General features: G+C 40.2%; 1 protein-coding gene across 1 annotated transcript in view; it reads left to right on the top strand.

Annotated features, from left to right (window-relative positions):
* Positions 1 to 18,489: 18,489 nt before the first annotated feature.
* LOC147431371 (Cyclophilin-like peptidyl-prolyl cis-trans isomerase family protein) overlaps positions 18,490 to 21,677 on the top strand; it is a 55,575-nt gene continuing 52,387 nt past the window's right edge. Inside the window, exon 1 of the mRNA XM_086493978.1 lies at positions 18,490 to 18,713. Coding sequence (XP_086350104.1) covers positions 18,568 to 18,713 — 146 coding nt within the window. The 5' untranslated portion in view covers positions 18,490 to 18,567. The remainder of the gene's footprint in view (positions 18,714 to 21,677) is intronic.

Below are 21,677 nucleotides of genomic sequence, written 5' to 3'. Positions count from 1 at the left end.
TTTTCCGCTCGCAGGTGGCGTCCTGTTTTGTATATAGAGTGAATCTCCTAGGGGTCCCAAAAGGATACATGTGCTACTACAAGAGTACTGCATGCCATAGCTAGTGACAATCTCTACTTTTGTAACTACTCTCTCTCTCTCTCTCTCTCTCTCTCTCTCTCTCTCTCTCTCTCTCTCTCTCTCTCTCTCTCTCTCTCTCTCTCATGCCAGTGCTCTACGTACACTTTTTCTCTAGGTTAGGTTTTTATCAAGTACACGCTCATGCACACACACAAAAGAGTTTATCCTGGTTCCTAATACACTAGATTGATTTTGGCCAGCTTCCAGCTTGAAGGTGGCTTCAATGGAAAGGTGGAGCAATTTTCTTTATATCAAGCATGGATCAAACCATCTTCTACCAAAGCAAAGGTATCACATTATTAGTATTCCTTTCCCTTGCCAGCTGCCTTAGTCCCTTTGTATGGAATTTTACCCCATTCTCTTTCTCTTGAAGAACTACCAAATTGTCTTGCATGGGGATTCAAACGTTAAAAGGAGCATTGTTGTAGCCAAAATTCAAGGCAGTCTTGGCTCTACCATGCAATTGAAGTCTATGAAATTCCACGAAATATGTTGTGCAAGAGGAGACCTTGAACTGATTGCCCATGCGCTTTTGATGATGAGGCTCCTTACTGTTGAAGTCCCTTGGTTTTAAAGAAAAGATTCTACAAGTGGATTGCTCTATCTTTTGATGAAAAACCTTGGTGATTGGACAATTACAATCTTATTCTTTGGCTTCCATAAAAATTGTGGTTTTTGATGATGTGGATTTGAGCTTGGACTAGCTTGTATCGTTGTTGGAATTTGTACCCTGGTTGGTTCTGTTGGCTATTGTTACTGCTACTTTTGTCTCCACGTCATCTTTGTCTATTATGGAGGTCCTTTTTGCTTTGGCTAAGGTTGCTTTTTAATTTTAGGTTTGGGTATCCAAATGTGTTTTGAATTTTCTTTGAGCACTATTTTTGGAATCCAATTTTTTCTTGAATGCCTATGCATGATGGTTGTTCTAATTGTTTCCTTTGCTTTGTGGAAATGTTTGCTAATAAGGATACTCACTGGGAGCAAAAGAGATTTGTTAGAATCCTTTCAGAATTCATACCCTGAGTGTGTTGGCATCCCAATTTAGAATCGCTTTATATGTTCTAATCCATGGTGCTCCCAATATCATCTTTGTCTAAAATATGTATTTGGTATAACACATAAACTAAATGTGGGTATGCTATCCCATCTATAGTGATGTCAATAATAATTCTACCCAAGGCTCTGTACAAAGAGGTATTGGTAGTCATTAAGGCCATATAGAATAGCTCCACCATCTCTGCTGGCATCCCAAAATAAAATGTGTAGTTTGATGAAATCGACTCTGCCCCAATATCCACTAGAGCTCTTTCTATATAACCATTTGAAGGAGCAATGTCATAATAATCAATATCTAATTCTCCTAAATGATTTTCTCATATTAAAGTGATCATTTAATGTGGGGAGGTACCAGGGGAGAAAAAGCTAGAATATTGGTCAAGCTAGCAGACCGGCCACAGTAGAGATCCAAAGGAGGAAAAATAGGGATCAAAAGGGGGGGCCATCTGCAAAAGAGCCATGTGCAACAATGGGCTAAAAAGACCCTAAGGTTCAGCCCATTAAGACTTCCAAAATGCTAAGGTTCCAAAATTCAAAGGTTGTGTCCAAAGGTCAACCCTAGGGAAAATTGGATGCTTAGTGTGTGTACAAAAGTCTTCTTCAAAGCCTACAAAGGAGGGGGCGAGCCCATTTAGTAGGGGATGAGAGAGAAAGCCACACACACACACACACAGGCTCCCTTTACACAAAGGGAATTAGGAACACATGTCAGCTCCCTAGGCCAGATGCCCACAAGCAGTGCCCAATTCCTATTGGAAGACCCTTGAAGTGGACCAATGAGAATTAAGCTAGAGTAAATCTAGTTTAATTAATTTAAAAACATTTAATAAAAGAAACCAATGAGAATTAAGTCTCCTAGAAGACTATTGGGTAGTCTCCCAAGGGGTCCAATGAGCATTCAGGAGCCCAATGGCTTGCCTGATTCCTATTGGCCAGGAGGCAAAGGGGTCCATTGAGAGTTTAGTTTAATTATTTAATTACCTAAATCTCTCACAAAAGGGGAAAGGGGGACACATGTTAGAAGGCTATCACTTATGCTGCTTAACACCCATTGGCTTGACTTGGGGAGGTCCAATGAGGCAAAAGCCAGACCAATTTAGCAGGAAGGGCTCGCCCAAGAGAGAGAGGGGGCTGATTTTTGCTTGGCATTGACACACACACACACTCACACTTGACCATGTGTGAAGAAAGAATACTCTATCTCCTCCCAAGCTTTAATGGAGAGCTCATCACCTACTCCAAGCTTGTGAGATAGAAGCCTACATCAACAATCTCTTGGCATGTGTATGCAAATCCAACCAAGATCCAAGCTTCAATGCATGCTCATCTTCTCTACCAAGCTAATTACTAAGCTAAGCTATGCTAATATGAGTGATTATGTGAGGAGATGTACATCTTTCTTGTAATATACTCCTTCCTCTCAATCTACTCTCATACCCTGCTAGCTCTCACCATCTTCGAAGGTGTGTGAGGTCTTGGGTCTGAGAACGGGGATAATTCAAGTGGTGTTTGATTAAGTGTTTTGCTTAGTGCATGAAGCTTCCATCTTCATTGCACTAGCTAGTCTTGAAGGAACACAAAGAATTGTATTGTACAATGTCTCTCTTGATGGGAGAAACCATAATACAAAGCCTTTTGGAGGGGGGACCGGCTCCATGCAAATCCGGTCCTCAACTGTTGTCAATAGCTTAATTTCTCTCTCTTTTGAAAGTATTGTTGATGCTATCTAACTAGGTGTTATGCTTTTTGTTGCTCTCTCCACCCAAGCACTCTTGTAATTCTCATTAGGAATCTATTCTAATGAAATGCCCACTATGTTCATGCTAATTTCCGCTACACATAAATTATTAGGCCATTAAATGTTACAAGCAACATTTGTTCTAACATCCATTCCCTTGAGAAATTTATTAGCTAGTTGTATTTCATTGATATCTATAGTAGGTTGACTTCTCATGGTTGTAGTGCTTTACGCTTCAGAATTCTGAGACAAGCTTCTTCTTGAGATTGTTCAATAACTTCTTGATTGTCTTTTGTTTTGTTCTTTGGCTACATATAATATGCTCAACATCTCATTGGATAGCGGCATAGTAATTGACATCCACTACTTGAAAATTTAACTCTCCATAATATTCCAATCTAAAGTGGAAAGCTTGACAGATCAACTTGGCAAGATGTCATCACTATGAAAGGTCCTTTTCTTTTTGAACTTAGGGATGGGCTTCTTAAAGGAGCACACTAGAACTAGGTCTCCTTTCTTGAACTCTTTTGTTATCGAATGAGGATCAATGTGCTATTTTGTTTTAATTTCGGTGCATATATGTGAGTGAAGGCTGAAAATCTTTTGTTCATCTAGTCTCTCAAGTTCTTCGAGTCTCTCAGATAATCCATGTCTCATCCATTCAAGCTGATGTGCTACTCTCAAAGTAGGCGATAAAAAATTCCATGGTCAATATAGCATCAGATCCATAGACTAAATTGAATGGAGTAGTGTTCAGAGAGATTTTTTATGCCACTTGATATGCCCATAATACAGAATGCAACTGCATTTCCCAATCTGTTCTTCTTGAACTTACTATCTTTGTACGAACATAATTTATGACCTTGTTAATATATTTTGCTTGGTCATTTTCTTGTGGGTGATAGGGTGGATATTTGTCATGAACTCACTTAGCCTCTGCCCAAATAACTTCATTCAGGAAATGTATACCCCTATCATTGACTATCTCTATCAATAAGCAATAGCTTGTGAATATGTACTTATACAAAAACAAAGTTGTTGTGCTAGCATCATATTTTCTTGTTTCTTTTGCTTCAACACAATTTGTCCAGTAATTTATGGCCACAATGACTCCCACAAAGTCTGTGCTTCATTTGGCAAATGCTCCCATCATTGGTTTCAGTGGCATACTGTCCTTCCTATATGTCAATGTCACCCTTTGACACACATCTACATTTTAACATACTCGTTAACATCAAATAATATAGTAGGCCACCAAATTCTAGTCATCATTATCGATCTACTAGAAAATGACCTCTAGCTAATCCCTTTTGTGCTCACTCTAAGATATGAATATATTTCTCTTCACCGGCACAAAAACAAAGTTGACCCCGCATATATAATGGTTCTTTTATCATGGCATACTTTGAGCCTCGATCTCAATAGCTCTTTTCCTATGTTTACTCATTTTCTCTAGAAATGTCTTGTGCGAAAGGAATTCCACCAATATGTTCCCCTTTTTTGGGTACCACCATAATCTCAAACAATATGGCAAATGTTGTAGGAGCTACCTTATGACATTGCTTGCATTGTTCCAAGTATCGATGGACATCTTGCTTTATTGATGGCAAATATACACCATGGCACTTGAGTCACTTACTGATATGATCTTTAGCAAAATGCAAACCAATGATACATTAGTGATCTTGAATCAAGTAAAAACTTTGCTCCTGAGGTTCTATACATAAAAGAAATATATTTCATTAGGAGTTTTCATTTACAACCTTCCTGCTAGTAACTTGTACAAAAAAGTTAGCTCAATTATCTTAGGAGTTAGCGACAATGGAACCTCATTATCAATTGTGTAATGCTCATTAGAGTCACAATATTCTTTGACCAACTTGGTATGATTTCAATGGAGAAACAGTAAGCATAAGGGGGATTATCGTGTAATCCTTATAGTGCTTCACCCAATGTTATTCTAAATAGATGATCAACCAGACATCTGTTGTATCCTTCTTTTAAAATAATAAATTTGAGTTCCAAAAATATTATGAACCATCTATTTATCTATTCTATGTTACATGGTTTGTTCATTAGTTAGAGTAGGGCATGGTGATCTATAAAGAACATAAGCTTATTTGCCACTAGATGATGCCAAAATTTCTTTACATCTTATATTATCTCTAATTCATCTCTCTTAATTTTTAAGTAATTTGTATTTTCTATATTTAGTTGTCTACTAGCAAAACAAATTAGAAAGTCCATTGTGCCTCCACCTAGATGTGCTAATATACAACCAATAGCAAAGTTTGATGCATCTATATGCACATGGTTTTTTTTCCCCAGTATTTATATAATATGCTAGAGTTTGAGCACCAAGGTTTAGTCATTAAACTAAGAGGAGAGTAAAATATCCATGCAATCCCACTATTCCTACAATTGAGGTATGCCAAATTTGAACAAGGGTATAGTTCTTCAACTACATGCTTGTTGCCTTATCCTTCACTCATTTTTAGAGCTAAAACTTTTTTCAATAGTTATCCAAGCATGAAACAAGTGATTAATACATGGGGTGAGACACATGAAACTCGAGCGATTACTCATTATGAACGTTAAGGCACATCATTTTGAGCTCAAAATTGCAAATATAGATTATTTTAGGGATATTGATTAACATATTCAAATTTCTCAAAAAATATTAAGACTACTCTTCCATTGCACATAGCATTTTATTGACAAATTGTAAAAAAGAGACAATTGTGTGCTGTTTTGGTACCAAACTAGTGTTTATAGTATTTCAACAAATTCTGTAGCAAGAAGCGTATTTCTACATTATGTACATTATATCCAAAGTGAATATTTCTAGTAACAAAAGCATATTTTCGAAAGTAGGGGTTTTCACCATTGGGGTTTGTTGGAATTAGGGTTGCAGGGAAACACACATAGCATGGAGAAGACGAAGGAAGCTCAAGGCACACAACAGAGAGTCTGTTACTTAGTGTGCAATGAAAAGGGAGATAGCCCTAGAGTGATGGGCGTATATAAAATGCACAAGGGAAAAAACCTCCTAAAGAGGGAATAAATGCCCTTTCGGTCCTAGTGTGTTCACACACATCACTACCACATGTATATGGTAACCAATTCCCCCTGGGAGTAATGCAATGAACGAGGGTTGGCACGAAGAGTAAAGGGAAGTGCCATGCCCTGAGGACAGGATCAATCCACAAAGGGGAGAAAGCCCAAAGCTTTGCAAAAAGCTTCGAACTTCTCACGAGACAATGCCTTTGTGAAAAGGTCTGCAAGGTTGTCCTGTGTTGGCACATAAGCCAAGCCAATCTCTCCTGCTGAGAGCCTCTCCCTGACATAGTGGTAATGCACCTCAATGTGCTTTGTGCGAGCATGAAAAAATGGGTTCCTTGCAAAAGCCAATGCGCTCTCACTGTCAGTGTAGATGATGTTGGCAATGTCTTGTCCAACACCCAAATCAACCATAAGGCATCTAAGCCATACGCACTCAATCGTAGTTGTGAAGATTTCCCTGTACTCAGCCCACAACTGGAAGTGGCCATAGTAGGTTGCTTCTTGCTCAACCATGAAATATATGAACTACCAAGCATGAAACAAAAACCATTTGTGGACACTCACGTGTCATAACAACCAGCCCAATTTGAGCCCAAAAACGCATGTAAATCTGGCGACAATGATCCACCCTTGGGATAAAACAAGCCAAGATGCAAAATGCCACTCAAGTAGTGAAAAATCCTCTTGACTGCCTGCCAATGCTTACACCCTGGGCTATGCATAAATCTGTTGACCCGTCAGACTGCAAATTGAATAGCCGGCCTCGTGTTGCATACAACAATAGTTTGGTAAAGAGTGACATCAGCAAGATCACCAGCATCATGTAGACTTAACTTCAAACCTGTTTCCATGGGAGTGGCAATAGGTTTGCAATCCTCAAGTCCAAACTTACATAGCAATGTCTCTATGTAACTTTTTTGACACAAGGCAATACCACCCTCACACGGCTTAAAGTGTATACCTAAGTAATGATGCAACAACCCCAAATCTTTCATCTTGAAAGTAGCATTCAAATCAGTCTTAAATTCAACAATATGTGCCTTTATTGGGACCAGTGATCAACAAATCATCCAATGAGAAGTACATTGCCCTCACGCTTGACATACAATGTGCTTTCTGGTGGACTGTTACGAAAGCCTCATTTGACCAAATGAGTTTCAGCTTTCTCATACCAAGCACGAGGAGATTGCTTCAACCCATACAAAGCCTTCTTACATCTACACACTTTGTCCTCTTGTCCATTCTTGACAAAACCGCGAGGCTGCATTACATAGACTTCCTAAAAAATGTCACCATTCAAGAAAGCAATAACAATATGGGATTGATGTACATCCCAACCAAAATGAGCTGCCAATGCACATAGAAAATGAACAGTAGTCATACGACAAGTGGGAGCAAAAAGTATCTTCATAATCTGTGCCTTTCTGTTGCGCATAGCCTTTTGCAATAGGTCGAGCCTTATGGCGACCAACCTCACCATCCTGCTTGCATTTCAACTTTAAACCCACTTTCTACCAATGGCCTTTTTGCCAAGAGGCAAATCACATAAAGTCCATGTGTCGTTTTCTATAAGTGCATCATATATAGATTACATGGCGAGAATATCTCTATATCATAAGATAGGGGTTCCTCTATATCACATAAGCTAGGCACAACCAAATCATAACAATTTGATGCATACGAGGCATGGCAAGAACCTGAACGAGGGCAAGAACTTGAACGAGTACAACTAGACAAAGGTACATCCAATTTATAGTCATGCAAAGTGTGCACCAACCATTTTGGCATACCTCTAACCTACTCATTTTCAGCCCTTTCCTCATCAAGTACATCATGTACATTTGCATCAGTAAATAGGCTGATCTGTAACATTTTCAAAAACCCCCATAGGCTGTACATTTGTCTCATTTGAATTTACATTCGAACTTCCACCACTGAAAAGAGGCAATAAATTGTCATAAATGTCTTGTGAGCTTACATTACTATCTCTAGTACATGACATCAAAGGTTGAACAGAATCTTTCACAAACACAACATCATGTAAGACCCAAATATGCTTTCTTTGTGGATGGTACAACTTGTAACCTTTGCTTTCAGCATTATAACAAAAAAAAAACATTTGACAGCCCTATCATCTAATTTTTTGTGCTACACTTGTGGCACTAAACCATAAGCCAAATAGCCAAAAACACGCATGTGCTCAATAGATGGCTTTCTATCATGCCATGCTTCATATGGAGTCATAGACTGCAACGCTTTCGTAGGACATCTGTTGAGTACATAAGTGGCAACATGGCAGCCTTGAGCCAAAACAACTGTGGTAAAGCTTGATTCTTGACCATACAACATGCCATTTTCGTAAGAAACCTGTTTTTCCTCTCAGCAACACCATTTTGATGAGGCGTATACGGAACTGTACATTGGTGTTTTATCCACGACTAGCTATAAATGCATTAAATTCAGGGACATATACTCCCCCCTTGATCGGAACGGAGGGTGCCCATAGTACATTTGGAGACATTTTCAGCCATAGCAAGAAATTGCTTGAGGCACATAAACATTTCAATGGATATACCCATGCATGCCTGGAGTAGTCATCAATAATTCATGAAGTACAAGGAATTTCCCAAGGACGGAGTTTGCATAGGCCCACAAACATCACTATGCACAAGTTGCAATTTGCATCTAGCACGAATTGACCCACCCTTTGGAAACTTAGCATGTTGCATTTTACCTAAAATACAGCCTTCACAAACATGTTTAGGTGCTTCAAGAGGCAACAAAGAAGAAACCATATTAGATTTTTGCAAACGTAGCAAACTGGCAAAATCCAGATGCCCAAAACGTGCATGCCACAATTTTGCATCTGAAACAGCCCTTGAATCTGCAAATGCATTTGCAAAATTTTTTCCACACTTGTCATTTGAAGTGAGCTTATGTAGCCCACGACACAAATTGCCATATGCAACAATTTCATCACCAAAACTGAGATCATGAATTGTACATCTGTTATCCACAAATTTGACTATGAGACCAAGTTTAGCAAGTGCAGATACAGACAAAAGGTTCTTTTTAATCCCAGGTACATACAATGCATCAACAAGTGTGAAAGAACTACCATTTGCAGTAGTAAGCACAATCTTTCCAACTCCTTGAACATGATAAGAGGCATTGTTGGCACAAGTCGTCGTATTCCCATGAGGGACAGACTCAATAGAGGTAAACAAATCACGATGTGAGGTGATGTGCTTTGTAGCACCACTTTCAAAATACCACACATGTGAATCTGCAGCAACTGACATACATGCATCATGGACAATAGGATCATAAGTGCACTTTGCACTAAATGCCCATTCTGCATCAACATCAGCATCACAATCTCCTTTGATAGAAGACTCTACAATTGTTGCACTTGTATTGGACCTTGTAGTGGATCCATCCTCTTTCTTCTTAGCCTCTTTTGCCTTCAATTTCGGACACTGCTTGATCAAGCGATCATTAGCTTTACAAAAATTGCAACGCATCTTTTTTTTGCCCTTATCACCAAAATTGGCAGACAAAGTGCTGCCGGCAGAAGCATTAGGAACAAAAGTTTTGCCACTCACATCCATAAGAAGTGGTTACATTGTTGTTCCCACCTTTTCTTTGAGCTGCAATAAAAGCATGTTCAACTGCACGGTCCTTTTTTTTTTTTTTTTATGTGACACTTGCAATAGCAATGTGCATAACGCATCAAACTTGACAACTTCAGGATTTCCTTGGGTCATAAGTCTCCAAGTACTAGCAAAAATCTGGTAAAAATCTGGTAAAGCATCAAGAACAGTCTACACAAGTGAACTATCAGAAATGACCTCCTGCAAAAATTAGTTGCTCATAAACATCCTTGACACCAACAAGATAAGTGTCCATTTCATCTTCCTCATGCATAATCTTTGATTCCACCTCTTTATATAGTAAAGCAATTTTAGCCTCATTGCGGCTTGCATAAAGACCTGCTAGAATATCCCCAGCCTGGTTTGCAAATTTTGTTGAATGGATGTGAGGAGTGATAGTGCGCTTCAGAGACAATGCAATCAATGCATGAGCTTGCACATCGCTCAGTCGTAGGCAAAACAACTATGATAGCAGCAACCCTGGCAACAAAACCTGGAGCATCCTCAACATCGCCTGCATCCATAGTACTAGGACATACATCAATGCCCTGCACAATGTTCCAAACTCCCTTTAATACAAGTACATGTTGCATCATGTAAGCCCACATAGGGTAATTGTCCCCATCCAATCTACCCTAAATAGCAAACATCTTGAACACAATTGTGTTGTTGTCAGCCATGGAAAATGCCTGCACCTGATGTGAAAACTAGCCAAAATGAGGAGAAACTGAGTGAGACCAGCATGTGCTATATAGCACAACCCACAGTAGACTATATGGGACTTGTTATGCAATAATTGGCCCTGAAATTTTTTTTGTACAAAATGACGAAATTGCATGTGCAGACCTAGTTGTATTGGAAACGGAGGTTGAAATGAGCCCGAAATGAAATTCTGAGTAGACCAAACTCTACGAATACTCCCAAATTTTTTGTCTACCTGTGATGCTCGCCAAAGCTTGTTGAAATCTGAGAAAACGAGCAGGGGTATTATGACGACGCTAGCGACTAAGCCTGGGAGGACGTGACCTACTATGATACCAATTGTTGGAATTAGGATTGCAGAGAAACACGCACAGCTTGGAGAAGACAAAGGAAGATCAAGGCACACAATAGAGAGTGTGTTACTTAGTGTGCAATGGAAAGATAGATAGCCCTAGAGTGATGGGTGTATATACAATGCACGAGGGGAAAAGCCTCCTAAAGAGGGAAAAATTGCCCCGGTGGTCCTAGTGTGTTCACACACATTTTAGAAACCCATTGTGTATAAACTTGTTAATTAATTCAGAGATTTCTTCAAAAGCTATGAAGGAATCACTAGAGGAGTACATTATAAGCTAGAGAATTCCTAAGAAAGTATTAATCATATTTTTGTAAGGGCGATACTTTTTTCTTTGACAAATTCAAATTTATCTCTTTTCCAAATGTATCTTGTTGAAAATTCTCTTGTATATCGTTCCAGTAGCGTAATTTTTAATGTCACATAAGTTGTACTAGTTGTGAAAGATTCTCATTTAGTGAAATACTTGTGTGAGCTGTGTCTTCTATTTTAAGTACATCTATTTCCATAAGGTGTTCTTTGAAAGAGCTATTGTTTAAGCTAAGAATATCATCCATATATCTAACAATACCAATAAGTTGTGAGAGTATTTTCTATGTTTTGGAGTTATGTAATTGTTTGATGTACCATTTGTATTCAAAGTAGGCCAAGTAGAGATTTCATAGTACGGATGAACAGGAGAAACCCAGAGGAATCCCTTTTTGTTGTTTAAAACAATTTGCTCCAAGTTGGATAAAGCTATTGTTGAGAAGCCAATGGAGGTGAGTTATTAGTTCGATTTGGTTAAAGTGAAGAGGGGCAGTGTGTGTGTATTTTTTAACCCATTTTGTTCCTTTATGAGGGAAATCACAAGGTAATGTTTCTTTTCCCTATGTTTAAAGGCAAGATCAATTAGTTCTTCTAAGACAGAGAGTAACCATTATGTTCAAAAATAGGAATGTTTTTGTAGCATTGTGTAATGTTTACCGTATAGACTTGTGTGATATGTTTTGGGAGGTTTAAAAATAGCTCAGTACTATACTTAATTATCCAAAATAGATTGTGATTGATCTTGAGAAACTCGTGAGTGGTTTTTTGTTTAGTTACATAGTGGAGTTCTAGTTCTACCAGGATTAAATTAAGACATTTAGTCATGCAATCTATAATTTCAATATAAATTCCATTGGAGGCATCCGAGATCCATCTAAATTTATGTTTATGTGCTTTGTAAGTGGAAAAAAGTACTTAGTTTTTTGTTATCAAGATTGTAACCTATTCCTTGAAGTTGAGTTGTAAGTAGATCCCTGGTATCAATTGGGTTAAGGGCGAAAATGGAGAATTCATCACTATTCAATCTTTCAAGTGTAGCTAAATACACCAGCTGTTTACAAATAATTGTAGCCGTATTCCAGCCTTGTCCAATCCCACTATAAAGAATTTAGATGCTAGCTCTTTGATTTTAGTGAGTAAATCAAGAGGATACCAAGTAGTGTCCATACTAAGCCACTGTGGGTTCGATTTTACTACTTTGTTCGAGAAGTTTTGAAGAAGTAATTGAGAAAGGGTGTGCATCACCTCTAACTCCAATTGGAGTTTATCAACCAAGTTGGTTAAGCAGTTAAGAAGGGCTGCAAAAGATAATGAGGGTTAAGTGGAGGTAGGGGAATATGATTTAATCCTTTGTTCAGTAAAGCGTGAATCTCATGATCCTCGCAAATGTCTTAAGTTTGAAGTACAAATATGTGATCCAAATTTATCAAATTGTGATGTAAATTTTGTATGAACAGTGCAATTACAAGTAGGGGTGATATGTAATCTTAGAAAGTCAGTATTGAAAAACCAAATTTTTAGTGGATATGTCTATTTCCAGCCAAACATAACAGAATTAAGTAGTGAGGTAGTACCAAAATATTGATGAAAAATTTCCATAAAAATGGATTTAGATGGGTATAAATCAAGAATTTTGTTAACAAAAAGACAATGCACAAAGATTTGGTTATGAGCCTCCTTTTTTCTAAATAAGATCTTCTTGCCCACCCGATTGGTGATTACCTGAAAATATTACAATCACATATCAAGAAGATCTTTTACAGGAAGATTTTTGGCTCTCCCTCTACTGGTATATCTTTTAGTTTTACCTCTACCAACGTTAGAACTAGAAGTAATAGAGTGAGTCAAAACAGAAGTAAGTGAATTAGGAGTGTTAGTCAAAGAAATAGGTCTTTTTAGGGATGGGGTAGAATCTTCCTTCGTATTGGGCTTAAGTAGACTAAGAAGAGTCTTCACTCCTTTGTAATTGCCATAGGATGTCAAAAAAGTTGCAGGTTAATCTTCATTAAGCTCTTTGAGAACATCAAGCATCATGTTGAGGAAGAGAATGAATGAAATCCATGCTAAAACCAAGTTATGAGCTTGTCTTCCCAGCCACGAATCTACTAATGATAAGTGAAACTCTTCAGCTTTGTCCGAGAATAATAATTTCAGGTGATTAAGAATGTACCAGACTGCATGATCAAACCAAATGATGCTTGACTCGCATGCAACTTTGTTGTCTAGGAACTTACATGCACATTTGATATAAGGCGTGTAAGTATTCCAAATAGAATCTAAATAGTAGTCTTCATTTGGCTTAGAGAAAGCCATAATACCCTTTGTGCGTCCATAAATCCCAGTATTAGTGGAGCATTTGGTAGTATCCAAAAAATTCATGGCAAAGGGAGCATATTGATTAACTCTCCTTTATCCAAGAATTGAGTGCCTTTAAGAATATGAACCCTACATTCATCCATGCAGGCAGCATGCAAGTTGGCTAAAAAAATCCAAGATTCAAGTGAGATAGGTGCCAAAAAACCTTTGTTGGGAAGGGTCCAAAGTTGATTGTCCACACTTGCCCCTTCTAAAATTGTGGACTCACTAAGCGAGCATAAGTCCTGTTGAAAAATTCTTAACTACTTCAAGCACCACCATATTGAGACTAAAGATATTACTTTCCAAAATTGTGGACTCACTAAGCGAGCATAAGTCCCGTTGAAAAATTCTTAACTGCTTCAAGCACCACCGGATTGCGACTAAAGATACTGCTTGACACATGGACAAAAGGAGTAGATGGTGTAGTAATGGACGCCGGGTTAAGTCCACATAACTTTTTAAGAAAATTGGTTAACTCTGCACTAGAGGAGGAAAAGGTAGTCAGTAATTGGGTGTGAATTTTTTGAAGCAAAGGAAGTTGTCTTAATTCCTCTTTTAAGAATTTAGGTTCTTCTTTCTCGTTTTTTACCAGAGCTGCCAAGAGCTTGATCCAATTGTTAAAAGAAAGAAGTTTCAGTAAAGAACCATGTGGATAATTCTCTAAATTTGTAGACCCAACAATAAGTTTAGATGTAGTTGCATCCTTAATGCAGCGTAAAACATAAATACTAGCTTCTAAAGAAGTGAGTTCGACAAGGAATTCCATCCCAAGGGCCAAAGAGTCAGATGCCCTCACTTCGCATCCTCTAAAAAAACCCATAGCTTCATGGCCCTACCCCTATTGGGTATATCAAACAACCAGAACACTCCAAGAGAGGGCATCCCAGACAGGCAGCTCCTCAAGCACTTTTTGTGCTTTCTAAAGTAGACGACTTTTGACTAGAGATGCACTCCCTCTCTCCCACTTTGTCTCTCTTGCTCGTTGATGCTCTCGCTCCTTTGCTCACTCACATCACCATCCGTGTCACCCTCCTACAATCAAGAACTGGCCTCCGATCTAGTGGACACCGTGACTCCTATCTTGCTCAACTTTGATTGGATTCTCAGACAGTAGAGAACACCTCGAATGCCGCACAAATGAGATGGGAAATCTCTAACGTAGAAAGAGACATGATATCTGAGACTGAGAGAGATTGAAAGAATTCTAGAGAGAGATCTAGGGATCCTTGCTCCTTTGCATGCAATCCTTGAGTCATGACTATACATATGTCGATTGAGATGTATTTGACATATCGATTACCACTTAGAAATGCTATGTTGGCAACCTGAAAAGCTAGTTAGCAATGCACTCCCTATCTCCCTCTTTGTCTCTCTTTCTCATTGATGCTCTCGCTCCTTCGCTCACTTGCATCCCCCCCCCCCCCCCCCCCCCCCCCCGCCCTGCCATTCAGAGGATATGTCACACACTTATAATGTCTATGATCAATAGGACATATGGATCACTACTTAGAAATGCTCTGTTGGTAACCTGAAAAGCTAGTTAGCAATGCAATCCCTCTCTCCCTCTTTGTCTCTCTTGATCATCGATGCTCTCGCTCCTTCGCTCATTTGCATTGACATGTCTGTCATCCCCCCCCCCCCCCCAACCCCGCCATTCAAAGGACGGGTCACACGCTTGTAATGTCTATGCTCAATAGGTAAATTTATTTTCATTCTGAGTGTTATCTTTTGCGAAATCTTTTAATACACTAGTTTGGAATTTTAATTTTAAAATTTCTCAAAAAGGTTTGCTTGAAGCTTGAAACTTTATCAAAAATGACCATGGAAACAAGAGTTGAAAATCCTCCTACAACCCCATGATTTTCAATGTATGCACATTTAGGGTGCATGTGAAAGCAAATAAGCTAATATGAATTTAATAGTTTTGTAGCATCCTTAAACCCAGTGATGCCAAAGAAGAAAGGCCATAGAAGAGAATAGCATGCATGATGCATAGATGCACTCATATGCTGAAATAAGAGCACGACAAGGGCTCGAAAAGGGCATTGCCCTCTCTCCCTCATCCCAACATAGATACTTAAGCACTAGTAGGTGACCCTCGTGTTACTGAACAATAAAAAGTATAATGGAAGACTTTCACCCCTTTTGTGGTGGGTAGACAAATTAAAAATCTCCTATACAATCCTTACATTATATAGCTTTAGTAGAATCTATGAATTGTGCTAGCAATAGGAGACGGTGAGAGCATCTCTCTCTCTCTCTCTCTCTCTCTCTCTCTCCCCCCCCCCCCCCCCCCCCCCACACACACACACAGATTGAGCGCTCTTGAAGCTATTGATTCAATGATGGCTTTGTAATAATTCAAGTATGGGCAAAGTTAAACCTTGAATTTCTCCACACACAACAACAGCTTCGAGCATCGTTATTAGATGATGCAACCCAATGGAAAATGGAAGAGGGGCAAGGGGGCATCCTTGTTTGATAGATCTTTTGGCTTCAAAGGAGCCCACAATTCTATCATTGAACAAGAGCTCAGATTGACTGCCTTCACCGAGAGTGTGTATAAGTCGACAAAGGCGAGGCCCAAAGCCTAGTGAATTCATGACATATTCAATGAAGGACCACATAATACTATCATACGCCTTGTCCATGTCTAGCTGAAGGAAAATGCACTCCTACTTCATGAAGGATGCATACTCAATGCCAACCATTGCTGTTGAGATATTTTCATAAATTGACCTTCCTTTGATAAATCTGTGCTGATGAGGGGAGATAACTCTATCCGAGAGGGGAGCGATTGCCTTGGCAATGATTTTGTATGCCACAAACATCATAGTTATGGGACGCCAATGCTTAAGATGCGAGCAACAAACCTGTTTCCAGATAGGCTTGATAAGCCCTCTTTTCACACTATGATCCAATGACCCCTTGCAAAAGCTTGGTTAGCCATATACGTGACTGGACCTTGATGTCATCCCAAAACTCCTTGAAGAATTCAGTGGTCAGACCATCTCAGTCAGGGGATTTCTCCTTGCCAAGAGCTTACAATGCAAGTGAGCCACTCATCTTCAAAAAAGGCCATCTCAAGACGATTGGCTTTAGGTTGGGGTATTTTCCTATTGACACTCTCGAGCAAGGTCGCTTTGGCTTCATTCACTTCTTGAGAGCGGGTCTGTGGTTGGCCAATGATTTGGCTAAGATGATCAAGCATCATGCTAGCTATTACGTCTTGATCTTGTGTAGCATTCCCATTCTCATGTGTGTTTGAGCAAATCCTTTCTCCACCTTCCATAAATTTCTCATTTACACATTGTTCTTTTAGTGTTGGATGGAATCCTTTATCCACCTTCAATACATTTCTCATTTACACATTGTGTGTATTTGGTACTCCTCATTGCGTACGTCTCCATCTTCTTCATGTAGCTAGTTCTCCCTGTTAGGCTTACATATTATTAGCCAATTTCTAAACAATGCCCATGGGTTGTGCCTAGGTTAGGGTGGGTGGGCTCACATACACGAGTGTCCATTGGTTGCTCTCCTCCCTCGTACCTTCTTAGTGAAGCATGCAAACTTTGTGTGTGTGTGTGTGTGTGTGTGTGTGTGTGTGCGTGAGAGAGAGAGAGAGAGAGAGAGAGAGAGAGAGAGAGAGAGAGAGAGAGAGAGAGAGAGAGAGAGAGAGAGAGAGAGAGAGAGAGAGAGAGAGAGAGAGAGAGAGGTATAATTAAACAACTTCTTGAAAATAATCCATAAAAAAAGGGGCCTGGTTTCCTTTGCTTTGGCTCTTTCATGTGATCCCATTCCTCATACTGTTTTTCTAGCTCTTTGTATCAGTCATTAAGTAAAAATACTACAAAGCTCTCCTTTTGACTGGCACATATTTGGAAAAGGTTGAAGCCCATTATTCATATATAAAGATTATATGTGAATGCTGGGAAAACATCTTTGAAAGCACTGTCATAGCAATCAAGGACGCTTGCAACATCCTTAGTAAGGACCGCTTGGATAATTTGTTCGCCTACTCTACTCTACTGTCGATGGTTTGGTCGATGGGATGTGCTCTGTCTTGCCTTTCTCTTCCATATTCATGTCCATTTGTACTCCTAGCATGTGTTGCTGCAACGACACTTAACGTTTATAGTTGAACAACACCCATGTTCATGATAGTTGAGTACACCCTCTTTCATGATGGCTACCCCATCTTGCTATTGAACAACACCCATGCTCACGATAGTTGAGTAACACCCTCTTTCATGATGGCTACCCCATCTTGTTGTTGCACCTAGTAGATAGTCCCTTGAAAGCCATGTTATCTCGTGTCTCACCATGACTCCAAAATGTGGCTATTGTAGTCATCATCTAGTTTGGAATTTCTGCTACAAATGCTATTGAATAACAAAGAAATAGTGATAGAGATTGGTACACAAGGGGTCCGCATGCGTATAAGGAGCTGGGCCTTACTTGGCACAGAGAGAGAGAGAGAGAGAGAGAGAGAGAGAGAGAGAGAGAGAGAGAGAATCATCTATTGCTGGGGTTATATCTCCATTGGTGGAAAACAGGCTTTACTCTTTGAAACGAGGCCATTCTCTCTCTTTTTTTTTCTTTGGAGATCATGGACTGCATCTAGAACATTGCCTATAGTTGAGCATCTCGGAGAGACTGCAATGCGGCAATTTCCCTTCGTCTTCGGAGATCATGGGCGGTGCCATGTACACGGTCTCTCGAGTATAGCTGTGCACATGCATGGAGAGACAGTCACGTGGAGTGACTGATTGTTCAATTTTCAACAACCAAAAGAAGAAGAAGAAGAAGAAGAAGAGAATTTTAACGTCGTAGGAAACTATCCCAAGAAACCTTAAAGATTTATTCGACTAGGGGAGTTGAACCCAAGATTTGTTATTCAAGAGGGAAATGGCATAACCAATCTACCACATTTGGGTGATTGAAAGGAGAGAGAGAAGACCGGTGTTTGTTGTACATATTCAAACTCAAAATACAAGTAGAAAATTCCAAATTTGCTAGATTTTTAAACTAGCTTTTTTCCCTTTACCATCATTTGCAACGAGCTGAGGCAAACCTTTCGGGAACACTGTTTTAAAATTAATATTAAGTATTATCGTCCCCATAGCGCAAAGTAACAACAAAAAAGCACTTCGAAAAGCGTTGGGCGCCAAATAGCGTAAGGAGCAGGCGTTGCGCGTGAGCCAACACGGGAGATGGCGACGACAGAATGGCACTTGCGCACACAGAATGCCAAGAACCCAGTAGTCTTTTTCGACATTACCATTGGTGGTGTACCTGCTGGCCGCATCAAGATGGAGCTCTTTGCAGACATCGCTCCTCGCACTGCGGAGAACTTCAGGTCACCCTAGTCAGAGAGAGAGAGAGAGAGAGAGAGAGAGAGAGAGAGAGAGAGAGAGAGAGAGAGAGAGAGAGAGAGAGAGAGAGAGCGCACAGTATCTCATACTTCTTTGGCACAGAAGGACAGTTTAGCTGTCTCAATAACGTCATTGTCGACCCCCTCAACCAGTAATAGTTACCACGGAACAATTGTTGAGGGTCACCTTGCATGTGTGATACAGAGATAAAGAATGATGAAACAGGTAGTGGTCATATCAATGACCTTTTAAATAAGCCCTGAACAAGGAGGTATCGAAGGTCAAAGGTTATATATATATGGTTAAGTGATGATGCAGTTTCTTTCTTCTCAGGAGGGGGAAGGAGGAGCATATGATGACTTAAAGCAGTCCTTTAGTTGAAGTATAGCTTAATGCTCTACACATGATATGTGGGTGGGAATCCTCTACTTGCCGTGATGCTAAGGAATAATGGCTCTAATCGTCTCATATCCTGTATGCAATACTTCTTTATGATTCGAGGTGGTGGATCTGGCTAATGTGTGTTGCCTCCTTCCAAGGAGAGGGAATGTTTGTGACCTCATGTGATTCTACTTTGCTATAGCAATGAGTAAATCCCTCTTCTTGTATTCAACATTATGGGTACTGTTGTCCCACTTGCAATGACAGGCCCTTACACACTATTTTTGCAAAGAGATAACAAAATGATCTTGTAGATCGGTGAGTTAATACTTGATTCTTGTTGTGGACATGAAAATTGCCATGTGTGTAGGTTGTAAATGGAACTTGTCTTGTGTAGACTAAGGGAGGTTAATATTGGAGCACGCGCATTGGCAAGTTGAGCTGGTGGGTGGAGGAGATGAGAGAGGAGAAAATGTGAAAGTATGCAGGGAAAGATGGATAAATGGGGTGCAAAAAGAGGGTGATCGAGAGGTAGAGCAAATAAAAGGAAAGGGAAGAGAGAGAAAGATATGAATTGGCCGCTTGTTAGTCCTCCCCAAGGATCCATCTGACATGATACAAGCTCATAAGGTAACATGAGGGATAAGACATATGACTCACGATTCACCTTTCAGCCTTAGAGCCTAAGTGGCTCACCAGAGTCTTTAGTTAACATTGCCTAGTCCTACGCCTTGAGGACTAGCATCTCATACTCAATAAGTCCTTGGAGTGTGCGGCTTGGTAGCTATAGACATCCACCACTGCATGGCATTGTCTCCGAGAAAAGCGGTGGCTCGAAAGATCTTTGACTCTTCTGCGTAATTCTCCATGACGTAGATGCTGTCAAATTGTTGTAGAAACTAGAAAGCTTTCCTTGGATTTTTTTTCTCTTGAAAAGCGAAAAAATTTCTTGTGAAATCTTAAAGCGCCATCTTGCTCTGTCTGCTCTTGAAAGGACCTGTATGCTTTTAGAAAAGCACACGACTGCAGCTCTAATACCACTATAACGGGAGGGCACCACACTCCATTGGAAAAGAATAAACTGAACAGACTTTTGACGCTTCAAAACAACTGAATTGCAAGAGAAACACTGCAACGAGACTCAGAGTAGCCGAGTTCCACCCCAAGAGAGCAATGGTCCCAAACCACGGTGCTCCTTTTGGTTTTCCTTTATATTGCTTCAACCTAGTACAACGTCGACACTATTGCTCTGCATCTTCATGCGGATGGATGTCAGGTGCAGCGGAGTTGAAACGGTGAAGATCTAGTTTTACACTTCCACAAATCCTTGCGTTAGTGATTCCTTTTAGCTTGAATGATGGTTCCTGTGTTACATTTCCTTGAAGAGAGGGAATGAGAGTGCGGTAGATATAACCGGCCTCTACAACGTAGAAGGCGGTACTATTTCAATTATCTGTTAACTTTACAAAGCACTGAGAAGGAAAGAGAACACAATTGCGTCCAGGACTAGAATGTCACTGTGCACACGAGACCGACACCCTGTAGGCCCCAAAGACTGGCGCCCCTTTCGGTATTTCTTTATTCAATTTAAGGTAGACGATCCAACCACTTAGTACAAGCTTTCACAAAGCTGTCCAAACCTGGCGAGGGCTGAAAACACAGGTTTTCGACCTGATTTTGGCAGCATAATGGCGCAAAAACCACTGTAGGTCAAAAGTACTTATCTAGGGCGGATTCCCTCGCTATCTGGAAGCTTTTTGGTGAGCTGTCACAGAAATTCAGCGGGCTGTAATTCTGTTTTTCACTGTCGGGTGCCCAAAAGCTTGTACACACATCCCAAGGCTTTCACGAGGCTCCCTTGGTGTTCCCTTGCAGTTTAGGTGCGAAACCCTAAACCTGTAGAAAAACACAGCACGCTGTAATTCCCTGTTTCGGATAGTTTTTAGCGGAAAGAACACTCCTACGCGTGTCCCAAGGGCTCCCGCACGCAATGGGACAGTTCCCCTGTGAATTGGACGAGTTTTCACACGAGAAAACTCTCCAAACTCGCAATCTTTCGCGATGGAATTGTGCGTACCTGTGGGGGATTAGCAATTAGCTAATCCGGTTCCTGTTCAGAAGGCTCTTGCCTTGGCAAACGCGCATAAACCCCCAGAACTGTACATGTTCATCTTAATAGCCCAACTAGTGGGGCATTACCATATGTGCCAAAGGGGAGAGAGAGATGAACGAGAGAAAATCATCGCGCTACATGAGACAGAGGAGAAGGCAAGCTTTCCATTAAAGTTGTAGACCTGCACCCACTACTCACACACACACACTGTAGGTCACTTATGAGTCAAATCAGCCTCCACTCTCAAATTGGGCACCCCCTCTTGTTGATGGAAGTGGAAAATCCACCTGGAGCTGCCATGTGTCTAGTTTGCCCCTTTTGAGTTAATTCTCTAGTTCCCACTGACTTATAAAGTTATAAGTGACTTTCCGAGTGGCCCAGACTTCATTTGGCGCACACACAGACTTCCATACTCATCAGAATTCAGTGCTAACTGGCCCGACCAGTCCCAGAC

Source organism: Adiantum capillus-veneris, chromosome 21 (assembly GCF_014529385.1).
Source record: "Adiantum capillus-veneris isolate H3 chromosome 21, ASM1452938v2, whole genome shotgun sequence".
NCBI classification, from domain to species: Eukaryota; Viridiplantae; Streptophyta; class Polypodiopsida; order Polypodiales; family Pteridaceae; genus Adiantum; species Adiantum capillus-veneris.
This window is presented reverse-complemented; position numbering and strand designations above follow the sequence as displayed.